The sequence below is a fragment of the Podarcis liolepis genome, assembly GCF_965112155.1.
Source record: "Podarcis liolepis genome assembly, chromosome: 5".
Taxonomy (NCBI): Eukaryota; Metazoa; Chordata; class Lepidosauria; order Squamata; family Lacertidae; genus Podarcis; species Podarcis liolepis.
The window spans coordinates 56678283-56694835 of NC_139556.1; the positions used below are offsets into that span (position 1 = coordinate 56678283).

The following is a 16553-nucleotide window of genomic DNA, read 5'->3' on the forward strand; positions in this document are numbered from 1 at the left end:
AATGGTTGAGAGGAAGTGAATGGAAAAATGACCCTCCATGGATTTCAGAAGTGGAGTGGTGCCCCCACCTTCCTTTGCTTATTATCCAAGATATTCACCACCTGGCTCTTTTTCCTTGACTCAGGTCTGTCCCTGATCAATTGCTCTTATCAGTGGAGGCACTGATCCTGCATGGTGCGGAGTGCTCCTTTGCAAGTGGGCTTCACACCCTGCAAATGAGCACCCTGCAGAATTTTCTCACTCCCTGGTCTTGGTAGAGAATATAGGGGGGAGAAGATGTAACTTCTCTCCCCCACCCTACAGCCATATGTTGTTGTTGTTTTTAACAAAATAAATATTACCCTGCCCCACAGCTTATTTCCTGTGCAAATGACACTGTGGGAAAGATCCTGCCCATGTGGGTGTAGTATCCATAGACAGCCATAGGGTGACCCTTCCTGAATCCCCAAATGGTTTTTGGCCTTCTAGGGGGACAGTGGACATGATTTTCACCACTCAACAGCTTCAAGAAAAATGCAGAGAGCAAAATCAACCCCTGTATATGGCATTTATTGACCTGACTAAGGCTTTTGACACTGTAAATTGTAATGCCCTGTCCTTCTGAAAATTGGCTGCCCAGATAAATTTGTAAACATCATTCGGCTCCTCCATGATAATATGACAGCAACAACTGCAGATAACAATGGCTCTCAAAGTGAACCATTCACAGTGGGATCAGGTGTTAAACAGGGTTGTGTTATTGCCCCAACTCTATTCATTATTTTCATTGCCATGATCCTACACTTTGTTGAAGGGAAACTCCCAACCAGAGTAGAAATCATATGTCGAACAGATGGAAAGCTCTTCAATCTGAGTAGGCTAAAAGCAAAGAGTAAGGTTACCGTAACTTTCGTCATAGAGCTTCAGTATGCTGATGAAAATGCATTGTGCGCTCGCTCAGAGGATGACCTCCAAACCATCCTAAATATCTTTGCAGAAGCTTACAAAAAGCTTGGCCTACCACTCAACATCCAAAAAACCAAAGTGCTGCACCAACAAGTACAAAATAACCCCTCTGCAGTGCCACAAATCCAACTCAAAGGTGTAACATTGGAAAATGTCAATCACTTCTCCTACCTAGGCAGTTACCTTTCCACAAGGGCCGACACTGTTGCTGAAATCCAGCATCACCTGAGCTCTGCTAGTGCGGCTTTCTCCCAACTGAAGTGTAGAGTGTTTGAGGACTGGGACATTCACAGGGAAACCAAAATGCTTGCTTACAAAGCTGTTGTACTACCAACCTTACTATATGCTTGTGAAACATGGACCACTTATAAACGCCATCTCCAACTCCTCAAAAGATTCCATCAACGGTGTCTCTGAAAAATTTTACACATCACTTGGGAAGACAGGCGAACTAATATCAGTGTACTGGAAGAAGCAAAGATAACCAGTGTTGAAGCAATGATTCTTCAACATCAGCTTCGTTGGACTGGTCATGTTGTGCGGATGCCTGATGATCGTCTTCCAAAGCAACTCCTCTATTCCAAACTTAAAAATGGAAAGCGTAGTGCTGGTGGTCAACAAAAGAGGTTTAAAGACTGTCTCAAGGCAAATCTAAAAAAATGTAGTATAAACACTGACAACTGGGAAACACTAGCCTGCGAGTGCTCCAGTTGGAGAACAGCCTTTACCAAAGGTGTCATGGGCTTTGAAGACACTTGAACTCAGGACGCAAGGGAGAAACGTGCTAGGAGGAAGGCACGTTTGGCAAATCCACACCGTGATCAACTCCCACCCGGAAAACAATGTGCCCACTGTGGAAGGTCGTGTGGATCCAGAATTGGCCTCCACAGTCACTTACGGACTCATTGTTAAAACTTTTTTTATGGAAGACAATCTTACTCGGCTACGAGTGATCACCAAAGAAGAAGACCTGTGTTAATGTCACAGATGTGCCTGGAAGCAGAATTGGCTGTGGTTTAGTCCATGGGAAGCCAGAAGTAGATACAAGGTGGGTGGTTTGGGGGCAAGAATATGAAAAGCATGAGCTAGGACATGTTCAACTTTCAGCTCAGCCATTGTCTCACTGAGGGGTACTACAGGCAAGCTAGTGTCTCTCAGCCTCAGTCCCATCCCATCTGTAATATTGGGATAATAACTCTAGCCAACTTTACAAGGTTGCTGTAAGAATTATGAAAATAATAATAATGCAATGTATATAAAATGGGTTGGGGATTTTGTAGAAGTGCTAAATAGATAGAACTAGTTATTACTGGTGCTGTTATTGTTTTGACTACAAAGAGGAGCCCATAGCAAAATATAGCACAAATGCCAAGAATTGATGAAGCTATAACTAGCTCAGCAAATGTGAGGAACAATTTCAAGTCCCGTTTAAACACTGACCTCTAGGACTGCTGAATGCATGGAAATAAGTGAAGCGTTACATGCTCATTGCAAAAGGAAAACAGTAGTTCTAAACCAAAATGTTCAACGTTAAAATGTTAAGAATGTTTCCAAAATTGTCTTTGACTACCTCAGCTTCTTTTCCTGTATCCTAAAATTCTACATAGGGACTCAAATTTCCAAAAAAACCAAGGTGGTGCTCAAAGCACAAGATGTCTCCATAGGGTGTTTGCAGGATGTCGGCCTTTCACCTTTCAGCTCCCAAACATTTGACAACCCAAAATATAAATAAATTGCAGCTGTCAGCTATATTTAAATGTTAAAGTTTAGTTCTTACAACTGCTTAGGAATGAAATGTGACTCTTATTGATCTGAACTTTCAGTGAATAATTACCTTGCTGAAAAAACTGTTGTAATGATGAAATACCAGGTGCTGATGATCTTTATTGCCTGTTTGATTATGTGTCTTTAGAGCAAAGAAAAGTTTGACTCACTGGCACTTCTCTTCCATTGCTGTCTATGAGTTATAGACTTTTTCACACTCGTAAAAATAAATATAATAGGTGGAAGACTCTACCTGACAAGATCTTTATTGAATTTCTTGGGCAAAGAAAATAAGTGATATGAAAAGGGAGCCCAGTTTTTGAGAAATACAGCCAGAGTCTTGGAAAAAGGAGAATGGGAAGCAACAACAAATCTGCTTAGAAATGAAGAGCACAGTTTTGATTAGAGTAAGTCTTAAAGAACAAATAGGTTTAAGTTCCCCATTAATAATGCTGCACTGGAGATCAGGGCAGTGTATAAATATTAGGAGTGCAGTTTTGAAATAGTCTTGCCAGAATGGTAGTGGCAAAAAAACCACACAAAAAACCACAAAACAAAACCCCAAAACCACCCTTATTAGTTATTATTATTATTATTATTATTATTATTATTATTATTATTATTAAACAAGAGCTTGATAAATTTGAGCAGCGGTGCATGAAGATTTGTTGATGTAGTAGCCTACTGAGAATGTAAAAGCTAAGTTGCAGGCTGTGGCCTGGACTTCTCCTTTGTTTTTCCCTCCAGGAATATCTGTATTAATGTTGCATATTTTATCTACTGTGACCAAGCAGCTACATTCAGTGCTTACTTCTCTGTTGCAAAGGTTGCTTTGTTGTGACTTCAGCGCTGGACCTCAGTGTCCAGGCAGAATGATGGGGGTGGAGACGCTCCTTCAGGTATACTGGACCAAAGCCATTTAGGGCTTTAAAGGTCAGCACCAACACTTTGAATTGTGCTCAGAAACATACTGGGAGCCAATGTCTTTCAAGACTGGTGTTATGTGGTCTCGATGGCCACTCCCAGTCACCAGTGTGGCTGCCGCATTCTGGATTAGTTGTCGTTTCCAGGTCACTTTCAAAGGTAGAAAGGCTGTTGAACTTTTTTGGGGAACCCAAAGTTGTTGAGATTTTTTGGCAAAATCACAGAAGAAATTGCTGTTTTTCAGCTGCCATTGGCTGCCATACATCCAGACTTTCCTGGACATTTGTACTGATTTCCACCTGGATATGTCCTGGTTTGGCATCTGTGTATCCCAATTCTTGGTGACTTTATTTACAGTGAGTGTTTAGCACCTATAAATTTAGGCACTCTATCTACAGCAGCAATAGTAAACTTACATTGGAATGTGTTTATGGCAGTAAAAATTCCCAGGGACAGAACACTTTTCAGGGGAGAGAAAAAGAGCTGATCTCAAAGATGAGAGGTGGTGGGGAAATCTGAATTATATTTATATCTTTTATAGAGAAAAATGAGGGGATTTTAGTTCAATCCTGGTATTAAAAGCAGATTATTTCACTGATATATGTATTTTTACATATCTTATTCCTCATAATAGGCATGCGTATCTCAACCAACCAATATTTATGAATCAGTTACTTTTTATGTGTTCCCTTTCAAAATTAATGAATTTCCAGAGGAATGACCATGCTAGCCTTTTGCAGCACATCAAAGAGACTTGTTGCATGTGGAAACTCCCCCCCCCCACGATGTTTTCCATTGATTTTTAAAATTGACAAGAAGCAGCAGAATAAGACTGAAATTCTACTCTCCTTACTTGGAAACAAGCCCCATTGAATTCAGTGGAGTTTACTTCCTAGTAGACATGGTTAGGATTGCATAGAGTCTGCTTCTATCAGCAAAACCGCTTACACAAAGTAAAAAAGAGTTGAGGAAAAAATAAAAGCAGTGAATCACCTGATGGAACAGCTGCAATTATAAATCAATGAAAACGTAAATAATGTGCATTACAAAGTGATGTATGTATAATGCTGCCTGTTAGGAAAATAACAGACAAAACTTTTGTTGCTGAGAACTAAGGCAAAAAGCATTCCTGGCAAGAGTCTGTGCTCTGATGAGGGGTTAAAGGGGGGACAGAAGGAAGCCCACCTGACAAGCCCTTCTGCCATCCTTACCTATAAGTCTGAATCATTCTTTATGTGGGTGTGTGATGGTGTGCAATAATGAGTGAAAGGAATAATCTTCCCCAGTGGCAGAGGAAGCCACTTGGGTGCCTGGGACGGCATGCCCAGGGGTGGAGAGAACCGCCCATGGGCCAGAGCAATGGTGGGGTGAGCCGCCCATAGGGGCAGGGTGCACTGCAAGGCCTCCAGAATCTGCTTGCCTCCTCCCACTCACCCACCCTACAGCTGGGGGGAAGGGAACGGGTGGACTGTTTGGGCAGCGCGGAGCCTGCAGTGCACCCAAGCCACCGCGTCTCTCCCAGGAGAGATGCATGGCTTGGGCGTGCTGCAGGCCCCGCGGTGAGTGCTGCCCGGCATTTTCTCACCCCCCTCAGTGGTGACACCCGGGGCGGACTGCACCCCCCGCACCCCCTTCCTCCAGCTCTGCTCTTCACGTGTTCAGAAGCACCTTTCCTAACATGGGCTCAACCATGGAATTATAAACCATAGTATGGATTCCAGAATCTATCCCCACTGAGCACAAGTGAAGCTATATTTTCCTCTGTGGGTTGACCAAACTTTGCTTTGTTTCTTTTGCCTCTTCACACAAGCAGAATGGTATAGATGTGGATGGAAAGGAGTTCTTTGTTTCCTAATGGTAGAATGTAGCTTACAGGGAAGAATAACATAGCTCATAAGTGTTGGACCTTATTAGCCATAAGCAAGATAACGAGAAAGTAGGATTGAATGGAAATATATCACATAGCCAAAGGAAGAAAGGAGTTCTGCAGTACTAGCATAAACTGAATGCGTCGATGCAAGGTAAGTTTATGTGTTGAGGAACTTCAGGAGCTTGAAATGTACCTGGCAAAATGCTAGTTTCCAGGGCATAAATTGTCCTAAACTGAGGCGTGTATATTCTGTGCTGTTATTCTTTGGCTCTGATGTCCCGTTTGATGATGCTTTTGAGATACAGAAAGCTGTTCCTCTCAGCTGGAGGTAGGAGTAGCAGCTCACTCTCAATATTGCATTTCTCTGATTCTGAGATAAAGCTTACCAGTTAGTTCAACACATCACACTAGTTGCTCTTGACACTTATTTTCTTATTTTCTGAAATAAAAGAAGAAATGGGCACGGATCTATTTAAAAAACAAAAAAAAATTCTGTCTCCGTTACATACTCATATAAAACAAAATAACTGTTGTACTTTTATTGCTGGGCCTTGACATAAATTCTTTTGAAGCTTTGAAGCCCTTATGGTGACTTGAAATGTTTGAAAGTGATTAAAATTTTAGGAAGCAACTTTGTAATAGAAGCTTTTGAGGGGGTCTTACATTTTTCATAGCATTATAACCGTTTTCTGCAAAGGCAGCCAGGAACATCAGTTTGCTATTCCCATTGGAATGACTCTGTCTTGAAATTCCACCCCCTGCCTCCACTAGTCTCTAACTCTCCCACCATTTGCTTTAAAATTCCAGCCAAACAATTCCATAAGTAAAACATGAAAGCCATAAGTAAAACATACAGTATATGTCACAGTGTAAATCTACATTAGGTATTTCTGCTAGTGGACTAGAGACCCTAGGAGCAATGGTGCGTACTCATGATAAAGACTGACAGTAAAAAAAAAGGGTGAAGAAAAAAATATGGCTATGTTTAAACTATAAATCATGCATGAACAGTTTCAGACCCAGGTTATAAAGTTTTGGTGAGCAGAACTTTAGATGTATGCAGTAACTGTAATCTTAATCTTGAAAATATTTTAAAAACCCATTTCCTGCAATTCCATGGTTTAAGGCAAAGTATATCTTGAGCTGTTTACGTTCTTAACCATGCTTCTGGATAACTTTTCAGATTATTGCCTTTTACTCACAAAGTAAAGTTTATTCATTTGGAAATGAGATGACCTACTTTATAATTATTTCTTTTTATTTATTAAATTTTTATACCACCCTATACCCACTGTTCTCGGGGTGGTTCATAGGATAAAATCACAATATAAAAACACAAAATACATAATCAAAATAACAAAAATAACCCAATAACCCCCCCAAAAAACACATTTTTAAGGGGCATATTGAGTAGGCAGAGCATGTTGCACACAGCTTGAGTTTGGGCCAATTGTTATGTCTCGGCATAAGCTACCTCACAGGGTTACTTTGAGGGTAAAATATAGGAGAAGTATAATTATTATTTTTATTAATATCATTTTATTAAATTTCCATACCACTCTTCATTTGAAGATCACAAGAAAGTTTACAATATAAAAGCACAAAAATATACGGCATAATAACAAAAACAAAAGTCTACAAACACAGTTTTAAAGGCCTGAGAGAAGAGGAATATAATGGCTTGAATATGTAGTAAAGGCACCAGGTGAGCTTCCCTGGAGAGAGGATTCCACAGGCAGGGAGCAACTACAAAAAAGGCTGAGCTTCTCATGGAGGAGGTGCATGAAGAAGAGCCTCAGATGATTATTGCAGGGTCTGGATAGGCTAATATGGGGAGAGGCAATCCTTGAGGTATTGTGGTCCTTAGCCATTCAAGGCTTTATAGGAAGAGAAGAGAAGAGAAGAGAAGAGAAGAGAAGAGAAGAGAAGAGAAGAGAAGAGAAGAGAAAGCACTTTGAACTGGACCCGGAAACTAATTGGCAGCGAGTCTTGTCAGGCCAGGATCATTCCTGCTCCTTCAGAGAGAGAGTAAACCAAGCATGGCCAAACTTGGCCCAACAGCTGTTTTGGGACCACAATTCCCATCATCCCTGACCACTGGTCCTTTTAGCTAGGGATGATGGGAGTTGTAGTCCCAAAACAGCTGGAGGGCCACATTTGGCCATGCTTGGTTTACACTCTCTCTGAGTGTAAATATTCTGCCAATGTCTTCCCAGTGCTGCCTGCCCATGTCTAGTATCTCAAGCCTTAAAAAACCCCACCTTCATATGCTCATATCTTAATGAAAGGAGCACAGCAAGCATAGGACTATGAGAAGTTGCACAGTATTTTTAAAACATACTTTTTTTGGGGGGGGGGAAATCAGAGATTTGGTAGAGTTAATCATTTCTTTAAGGGTTAATGCCTTTTATAAACCCATCAAAAGCAGGCAACCTCCCATTCATCTAATCTAGGGAACCACCCATTAACTGGGTCTCAGAATTATCCAGATTGAGCTTCAGTTTGTTGGCTCTCATCCAATCCATTACTGAGCCAAAGCCCAGCACATCCATTGCAGATGTAAAGTAGAAGTAGAGCTGTGTAGCATCAGCATATTGCTGACAATGTAGTCCAAAACGCCAGATGACCCCACTCAGTGGTTTGAACTCTGAGCAACCCCTCATTGAAGCCTCCATGGGGCCAAAGAGCACTCCTCAAACATCACCCTCTGGAAGCAGAACCAAGCAGAACCGGAAACACCACAAAACCACCCACCTCTAACTAGGACCGAAGGATACCATGGTTGATGGTACTGAAAGCCACTGAGATGCCAAAGAGAATTAACCGTGACACATTTTCACTGTGTCTCTCCCAACAGAGGCATTCCAAGCAGTTTCTGTGCCATTACTGGGCTTAAACCTAGATGGAAATGGATTTAGAGAATCAATTTCCTCCAAGAGTGCCAAGAGCAGGTAAGGGCCACCCCCTCTCTCAAGGAGGCATTAATTACCTCCCTGGCCTACCATCTGTCCCCTCCCTGCTAGTTTTTTTTTTCCATCCAAGAGGAGCAAGGGTCCAAAGTGCAAGTGGTCGCCCTGACCGATCCAGGCACCGTGTCCACATCCTCAAGCCTTACTAAATAAAACTCATCCAACATAACAGGACTAGAAAGTGCCCTGGACACCTCTCGGGAGTCATCTGCTGTACCACGTACCAAGCATTGGTTATCTTATGTACTAATAACCACCTAAGCCACTAAGTCTCAAGGTGATTTACACATCAGATAACTAAAAGTTAAAAACACAAAAGCAACAGAGACATTTAAAACAAGGGTAAAAACCCTAACAAGTGGACACTTGTGACCAAGGCCCATTTACCCATCTGGGAAAGCCTGTCGGAACCAACATCTCTTCAGTTGTTTCCAGAAAGTGCAGAAGTGAGCTCCTCTCATATCTTGAAAGGAGTGTGGTTCTACAAAACAGGGGTGGCCATGCTTCAATGGCCTTCCCTGCTCAGCTTACAAAAGATTAAAAAAACATAAAAACATTTTACATTCTTCTTCCTGGCAGGGCTCTAAAACACAGGCCTACAATTAGGTTTCACCAAATTCAATTGAAGGGGAGGGTGTGGGGGCAGACAGTCTGAAGACTGAATGTACTTAAGTGGACAGTGCACAGTTAATTCAACTTGCCTAGATATAACACGGTCGTGAAGCTTACTATTGATCTCGAATAAGTCACCATTTATCGGACTAAATTTTGTTATATTTTTGATATGAGAATAAAATAGGATATGCCCATGTGTGCCACCCTGAGTTCCATAGTAGACTAATGTCAAAAATAAAAAGTTACTTTAATTTGGAAATGAATTTCCTTTAAAAATAAATACATCTGCTAAATTTACACAGCTATTTCCCCTATATTATGGTGATGCTTTTTGGATACTTTGCAACTGAAACAGAAAGCGAGAGAATAAGATTATTTTATTATTTTGTCCTGCTGTTAGCTGCCTCCAGTAGTTTTATAATGGAAAGGTGGGGTTGCAAGCATTTTTCATGAATAAATGGAAAGATCCACATTGCTACAGTTTTGGAAAGCTCGGTGACTTCTTTGCACAAGACTGGCCAAGGACGAGTGCAATAGGAAAACTTTTTTGTGAATCTAAACTTCAAGGTGCAGCTCTTTTTGGGTATGGATAATATATCACCCAAGGTCTTTCTCGGTTACGGGAGGGAATAGCTTGCTCTGCTTCCACCTGAAAGAATCTCCTTCAGTTCACAACTTGGCACTGTATTGCCTTGGTAGATTTGAATACAAATCACGTCCTCCTCTGTCACGGTTCTTTATTTCTTCAGTGCTTCCTCTGTTATCTGCATCAGGACATTATGTGACTTTACAGCATTTATTAAGTAATACCGTCAACTGCTCTAAAGAGAGACAAAATGCCACCTGAAAGATAAACCAGAGACTTTTCAAAGTCTCTGAAAAGGGGAACATCTAAAGGGACAGGATTTGGTTTATGTTTTGTGATTCCAGCTTTACTTGACAGATATAACTTGCATGTAAATTGATTAATAATCTGCTTCTCCACCACCATTTGATAGTCTTTTGAAAACACACATGCACACAACCATATGAAAGTGTCAGACTAAATCCATTGCTGATTGAACAACTTTCTTTGAATGGTGGATTTTATATTCATTTTGACCCTGCTGTATGTAGACAGTGAACCATATTCTAGTTTGAGTTAAAGGAAAATTTCAGTTGGCCAAATTCTCTAAGTTAACACAGCATGCATGAAGTCACCATTTAATGCCTGCAGAATCCAGAAATGAAAGCCCCTTTCAGACAAATTTGCAGGCGAAGGGAAAGGCTTCACAGTTCCAGACTCCCCTCCCAACTTAAGTGTTTTCATTTCAGAAATGAGCCAATGCACATATTCTGCTTTGGATCCAAATCAGAACCAGAAGAAATCAGGGGTGCTTCTTAGCTGGCTTGAAACAAAGAGGGAGGGAAATTATTTGTTTGCACTGTATAATCTGTTTTTTTGGGGAGGGAGGGTTGCGCCTTTCGGATGCCTAACTTTGTAATAGATTTTGGCTGACTCTGGAGTCTTTTCCCAATAAGAAAGACGCCAAGAAGGGAGACTGACAACAAGCCAGCATTGTAATTGGCAGGTCTCTCTGTCAGTGGAATAATGCCTGAAGTGCCTAAAACTCCTGGACCTATTTGTCTCCATAGTTTGGCAGGCTTCATCCCCCTCTGAAGCAGCTATCATATCTTCAAATTTCATCTCATAGAGTGAAATTTATTGGGTTTTCCTCTAGCAATCTTGAAGCAGGCCTTTCCTGTGGGGATGGCTACCCTTTTCAGATGCTCTGCTCCCTGTATTTGGGAAGCATCAACAGTAGCATGCTTCTGACATTTACTGAAAACACACCAGGTTGGGAAAAGACCCTGCTCTGGTATCAGTTTCTAAAAAGATAAAATTTGGAACGGATCAAACAACAACAATTGATCATAATATCCAGGGAAGCTCATATAATTTCTGAACCTGGGGTAGCTCAGTCAGACGAGCATATGATTCTTAATCTCAGGGTGGTTGGTTTGGGCCCCACATTGGGCAGAAATGTTCCTGCATTTCAAGGGGTTAGACTAAATAGCCCTCATGGTTCCTTCTAATTCTACAATTCTATGAAATACAATGGCCTTGGGGCTTTACAGGTGATATTTGCACCTGCCAAGGAAGAGCTGGTTTAATATAATCAAACCTTGCTTTGGTTGAAGCAGCTACCAAATGGATCAGAATGTCGTGAATTGATTTGTAATTCAAAATATTCTGCCAGCATCTTCCTGATACTGCCTGCCCATGTCTAGTATCTCAAGCCTTAAAAAAACAACAACACCATATGCTTTTAAAATCTTGATGAAAGGAACACAGCAAGCATAGGACTATGAGAATTTGCACAGTATTTCTAAAACATTCTTTCTTTCTTTGGAAAAAGTAAATCTTAAAATCCCTGGAGCTACCCATCAGAGATTTGGTAGAATTAATCATTTCTTTAAGGGTTAATATCTCCAATTGTCAGGTCCAGTGCTTTTTTTCTTAAAAAAATGTTTAGTGGTACTCTCATTTTCCTACTCATATTGATATACTGCCCCTCAATGAGGCCAGACTTAGATTCAGAAAATGTTTAGGGGTATGTGTACCCCCAGAAAAAAAGCACTGGTTAGATCTCTGTGAAGGAACAGAAAAGTTAGGGCCATTTTAGTTTCATAATGTCAGTGGGGTTTCCAGAGATTTGCATTTTCTGTTTTCATCCAGATTCAAATATGGGGTAGGTCAGAGTAGTCCAGACTGGATCAGGTCCAATTTAGATTTACAAACTGGGGGCACAAATCAGATCAGGGGGTCAATGCACAGCCCTAACATCCATCCCACAAAATGTGCATTGAAAGTTCTACCATAGGATAGCAGTATATCTACTCCCTTGATAATATGGCTGTCAAATGCACAGTTTCTACCATTAAAAAATTAACGTTTATTTAGAGAAAGAAAGGGCAGCACTGATTTATAAGAAAATATGCCCTGTCTTCCAGAGTTGAACCAAACAGAATGATTTCTCTACTTAGGGTTAACCATGAAAGCACTAGTTAGTGAATCACCTTGCTTAGTCACATAATTTATGTACTGTATTTTTACAAGTGTATTTGAATAAAATCTGGCTGATTTGAAAAGGTCTGAAATTACTTTTCTGTGCTATTCATTTAAACAAAACACTTACTATTATTAATCTCCTTAGAATATTACCCACATTTGTATGCTCTAACATGTATTTTAACGATTTTGTTTAATAATGGTATAACACCTACATGATTAATTCAACTAAAACCTTTGAGTCAGTCCAAATCTTTCACTGGTTTATAAATCAAAAAGCGTTTAAAAAGAATACATTTTGAAAGCCCTGAGCCAATGTTTCGTAATGTGTCTAATGGCTTTCAGTGCCTAAACCACATTGCTTTTGATTCTGCCACAAGTGAGGGCTCATTTACACTTCCACTTGTCCCATGCAAACACACACAAAGAAAATTATCAATAGAGGGAAAGCTCCCATTAGTGCCCATTTTGGGTTCCTTGAATTAGCCATTGGTCAGACTCTATCTATCTATCTATCTATCTATCTATCTATCTAGTAGTGCCTGTGTCTTGGACTTGTTTTCATATAAGTTGAATGGGTATCTTTTTTTATTTTGCAAACAGAATTACGTTCATAGTGATGAGATAGACTTCCAATGCAAGTACTGACAAGAGTAATTCAAAAGCTTCAGGGTTTCTTCCCCCAGAACACCTAATTTAGTTAGGCTTTGGCAAATATAGACTACTGTCAATGTTAATCATTTTTTATTCACTTAAATCTAGTAAGAAATAATGATCAGTATTTGTTCTTCCGCATGAATTACTGCTGATGGGTTAGGGTCTTCCAGACGTATTTGTTGAACAAAATTAAGTAATTGAATGGATCAAGTATTTTCTTTTAACCACAATTTAGATTTTGCTAAATTACCAATGAACTTCGGAAATGAATCTGTCTTCTCTACGAAGAACAAAACCTAAGAACAAAACGTCCTGAAAATTCAGAGCATCCTTGCCTAGTTTAAATCCTTGTTTTTCTCCAAGAATTTAGTCACTGGTGACATTTTCAACAAGTCTTTCTTACCTATGAAAAAGAAGGAGAGTTCCCTGGGAGGAGGGATTGATCGTTAAGCCACTCCCAGAACTGTAGATCTCTGAGGGGAATAGGGGTTTCCTAACAACTCTCAGCTCCTTGAATTCTTGGGGAGGGGGGTACTATGGCTGTTAAAATAGGTACCATAGTGCTTCACCTGTATGGTGTGAATATGGCCCTAGAATGTTCAGAACTAAGATTGACACACTGAAATCAAAGCAGAGATTAAGGGTATCTCCAGATTGTCAGTAGCTTGTGGAAGTGATTCAAGAACATAGGAGAACTTTATGGTCACAGCAACACCATACATTTAAAGCACTCATACCACTTTAATGATTATGGCTTTCCCCAAGGAAACCTCAGAAATGTAGTTTCCTTGTTACAAAGCTGTACAAGCCTCTGGCCACCCAGTGATGTTGGACTCTAGCTGGCATGGCCAGTAGTCAGGGATGATGTGTGTTGTAGTCTAGCAACTTCTGGAAGTCCCCCACCACCACCACCACAACAGATGCTGCTCCCTAGCACTTGGATTCAGCTCATTTAGCATCCAGAGATGAGCCATAAATAATATGTGACATTGTGCAAATGGCCACAAAGCTTCTTTTAGAGAATTGCCTAAAAGCAGATCTATAAGAACCTATTTAAATGTATCTAACAAAGCATTTTTTTCCCTATTCGCATATTATGCTGAGCGTATTATATTTTGGTATTGCTGATCCTATGAGCAAATAAGTATATTTTCTTTTCTAGTTGTTCCTGAATCTCACATTCATTTCATAAGAGAAATAATAACTGCATGAAAATTAAGGGGGGATTTGTTTTCTAAACAAATTATAAATTATTTCTCATTGAACATTTAAGCTATGCAAATAGACACAATGTTGTATAAAATGTTCCATATAACATAGCATACAAATACTATAGTATTAATTTCTCCTTTTTCAGGTCTAGGATGGGTACTACTAAAGAGCCAGACATAGTCCATTTGGAGTCAAAGACAGTGGATGGCCGTAAGTTCTTTTGCTTCTTCATAGTCATTTTATTGCATGTGTAAATACTTGGTCATGGAAAGAGCACCCAGATGTAGGATATCATCAGAGAGATCTAGCAGCAGCAGCAGCACATTACTGTCTGGTTTGATGCTGCAGAAGCCATTCTCAAGTAGCTTGGAATTCATAAGGATATTCTGCAGCTAAATACAGTTTATACAGAAATAGAAAAGATTTGTAAGTCATGTAGGATCTGCAAGAGGAAAGCATAAAAATGAAACAACAAGCATAAAATGTTTTTCTTCTTATGGCCTGCTTCATTTGATCAGCCCTTTTTTAGGGATGCTGTGGAAGTGTGTAATATTTGAAGTTTGAATCTTGGTTTCTTTCCTCTACAAAATGGCTCACAAACTTTGGAATCATTTCAGAATGATAGCATTCCCTTCTCTCTGCGGTTGTCCCCGAGCTGGGGAGAGAGACACAGAGATGTTTCAGTTGGTTTTGCTTCTGAAAGTCCCTCTTTTTCATTTCTGCCATCTTCTTGAATACCTGTAAACTGCATACCAGTATGTTTTAGTGATTTTAATGTTTGGTTTTATTATTGTTCTTTTTATGTATTTTGGCCACAACTTTTTCACACCAGACTGGGATTGTTTTGATAATGAGCTGCCAATAAAGGAAACAAACAAATTAACAAACATGCCATTGAACTCAGCCAGAATATACTAGCTTTTACACAGGATGAGGCTGCTACTCAGATTTTGGAGGTTTCGTGCTCTCTCACCTATGGATAGCTTCTACGTAAAAGGCAGAATCCCAAGAAATTATCACTGAGGTAGAACTGAGGTAGATGGGAAGGAACATAATTTAGATTGATTAAGATTGATTGTACTATGTGCAATAGTATACAGTAAAATAAGTAACATATTATGCTTTGTTGTATTTTATTTTGTTGTATGCAGGCCTGTGTTTCTTGTGGTGAAGGCTGGTATAAAAATACCTTAACAGATACATTCAATTTTGACAGAGTAGCAGTGGAAGGCTCAGTGAACAATTACAGAGAATAAAATTAGACACATTATGCCAAATAGTTAATAAGTATATCCAGTTCAGTTTAAAAAAGAAGTGGAGTAAATAGTTTGCGTAGCATATATTTATGGCATCCAGTATCAGTTTAAATAACATTCAGCATTAATTGCTGCAATGTATAAATTTAATCCCACCATTAACACTTTGGCAAAGTCCTGAAGGGGTTTTGATCAACTGTACACTTTGAAAGTAAATAACTAAAATCCATATTTATATTTAATAGTTTCTCTTGAAGTCTGAAAGCCCATTTTAACTAAAAGTAAATAAATGAGTGTGGAAGTAGTGTCAATTTCTGCATTTTCCATTGAATGACTCTCATGTGAAGCTTATCTCAGGCTTTCATTTTGTATCCCATGGGTATCACAGCAAGCTTGCAGTAAGCTTAAAACTGAACCAGAAAAGAGTTTTAGAATGGAAGAATGAAGGGGGAGTTTTGCCTCTTTGAGGTCACCCCAAATACAGATGCTTTGGGGGTTAATGTGGTGGAGTCTTCGCCGCTAAATGCCTAGAGTGAAGATAATGGGCAGTAAATTGTTTAAATTGTGGGCTACCGTATCATTAATTTAAATATCTGATATGCAGCATCTTAAATAGTTAAAGTCAACCTCCCCAAACTCAGCGCATGCATACTTACTACCAAGGTGAAAGCGCAGAACTGTGATTCCTAGCATTCATCCTGGCTCTGAGCACTGGATTGGTATTATGGTTCGTCTTTGTTCATCACAATCCATGTATTTGAAATATGTTTTAGGAGGCTCTATCAAAACAATCTGTCCCTGAGCTAACAAAAAGAAAAGAGTCAATGAGACTCTTGGTGATGGATCTGAACTCTAGGTCCCTTGGACTAGTAAAGCATGAGAGGTTATTTTGGGCAAATACCACTCAAATGTCTCAGGCTTATCACCGATGCTGTCTGCATATCTCTACTCCTCAAACCCACTCTGAACCTGTGAGTTATACTTATTTATATAGTGAATGCCTTTTATGAAATGAAGCTAAGTCTTAGCCCAGAACATAGTAGAATGGATTTCCCCCCAAAAAAATGCTTGGGCCCCACTACCAACGTGCTTGTCCTAGCAAAAGCAGGGCATGTGGTTTGGGGTGGAACCTGAGGGAAGCTGCTTAAAACAGATGAGGTCATTGCTCTCAAAACAGTGAGAGAGTTCCTTGACCACATCTGATTGTGCTGTCAATACAAGGCACCCGGTCAGCCTCATCCAAGTGCTCACTCTTCTAAACTGCAGAGGCAAATCTACACATTAAATAG

General features: G+C 40.0%; 1 protein-coding gene across 8 annotated transcripts in view; it reads left to right on the forward strand.

Moving 5' to 3' along the window:
• The window catches only part of SORCS1 (sortilin related VPS10 domain containing receptor 1), a 413218-nt gene that overhangs the window by 248612 nt on the left and 148053 nt on the right, over positions 1–16553 (forward strand). For all 8 annotated transcript variants that reach the window (XM_083504744.1, XM_083504743.1, XM_083504746.1 and 5 more), the window contains exon 6: positions 14154–14218. In XM_083504744.1, coding sequence (XP_083360870.1) covers positions 14154–14218 — 65 coding nt within the window. The remainder of the gene's footprint in view (positions 1–14153; positions 14219–16553) is intronic.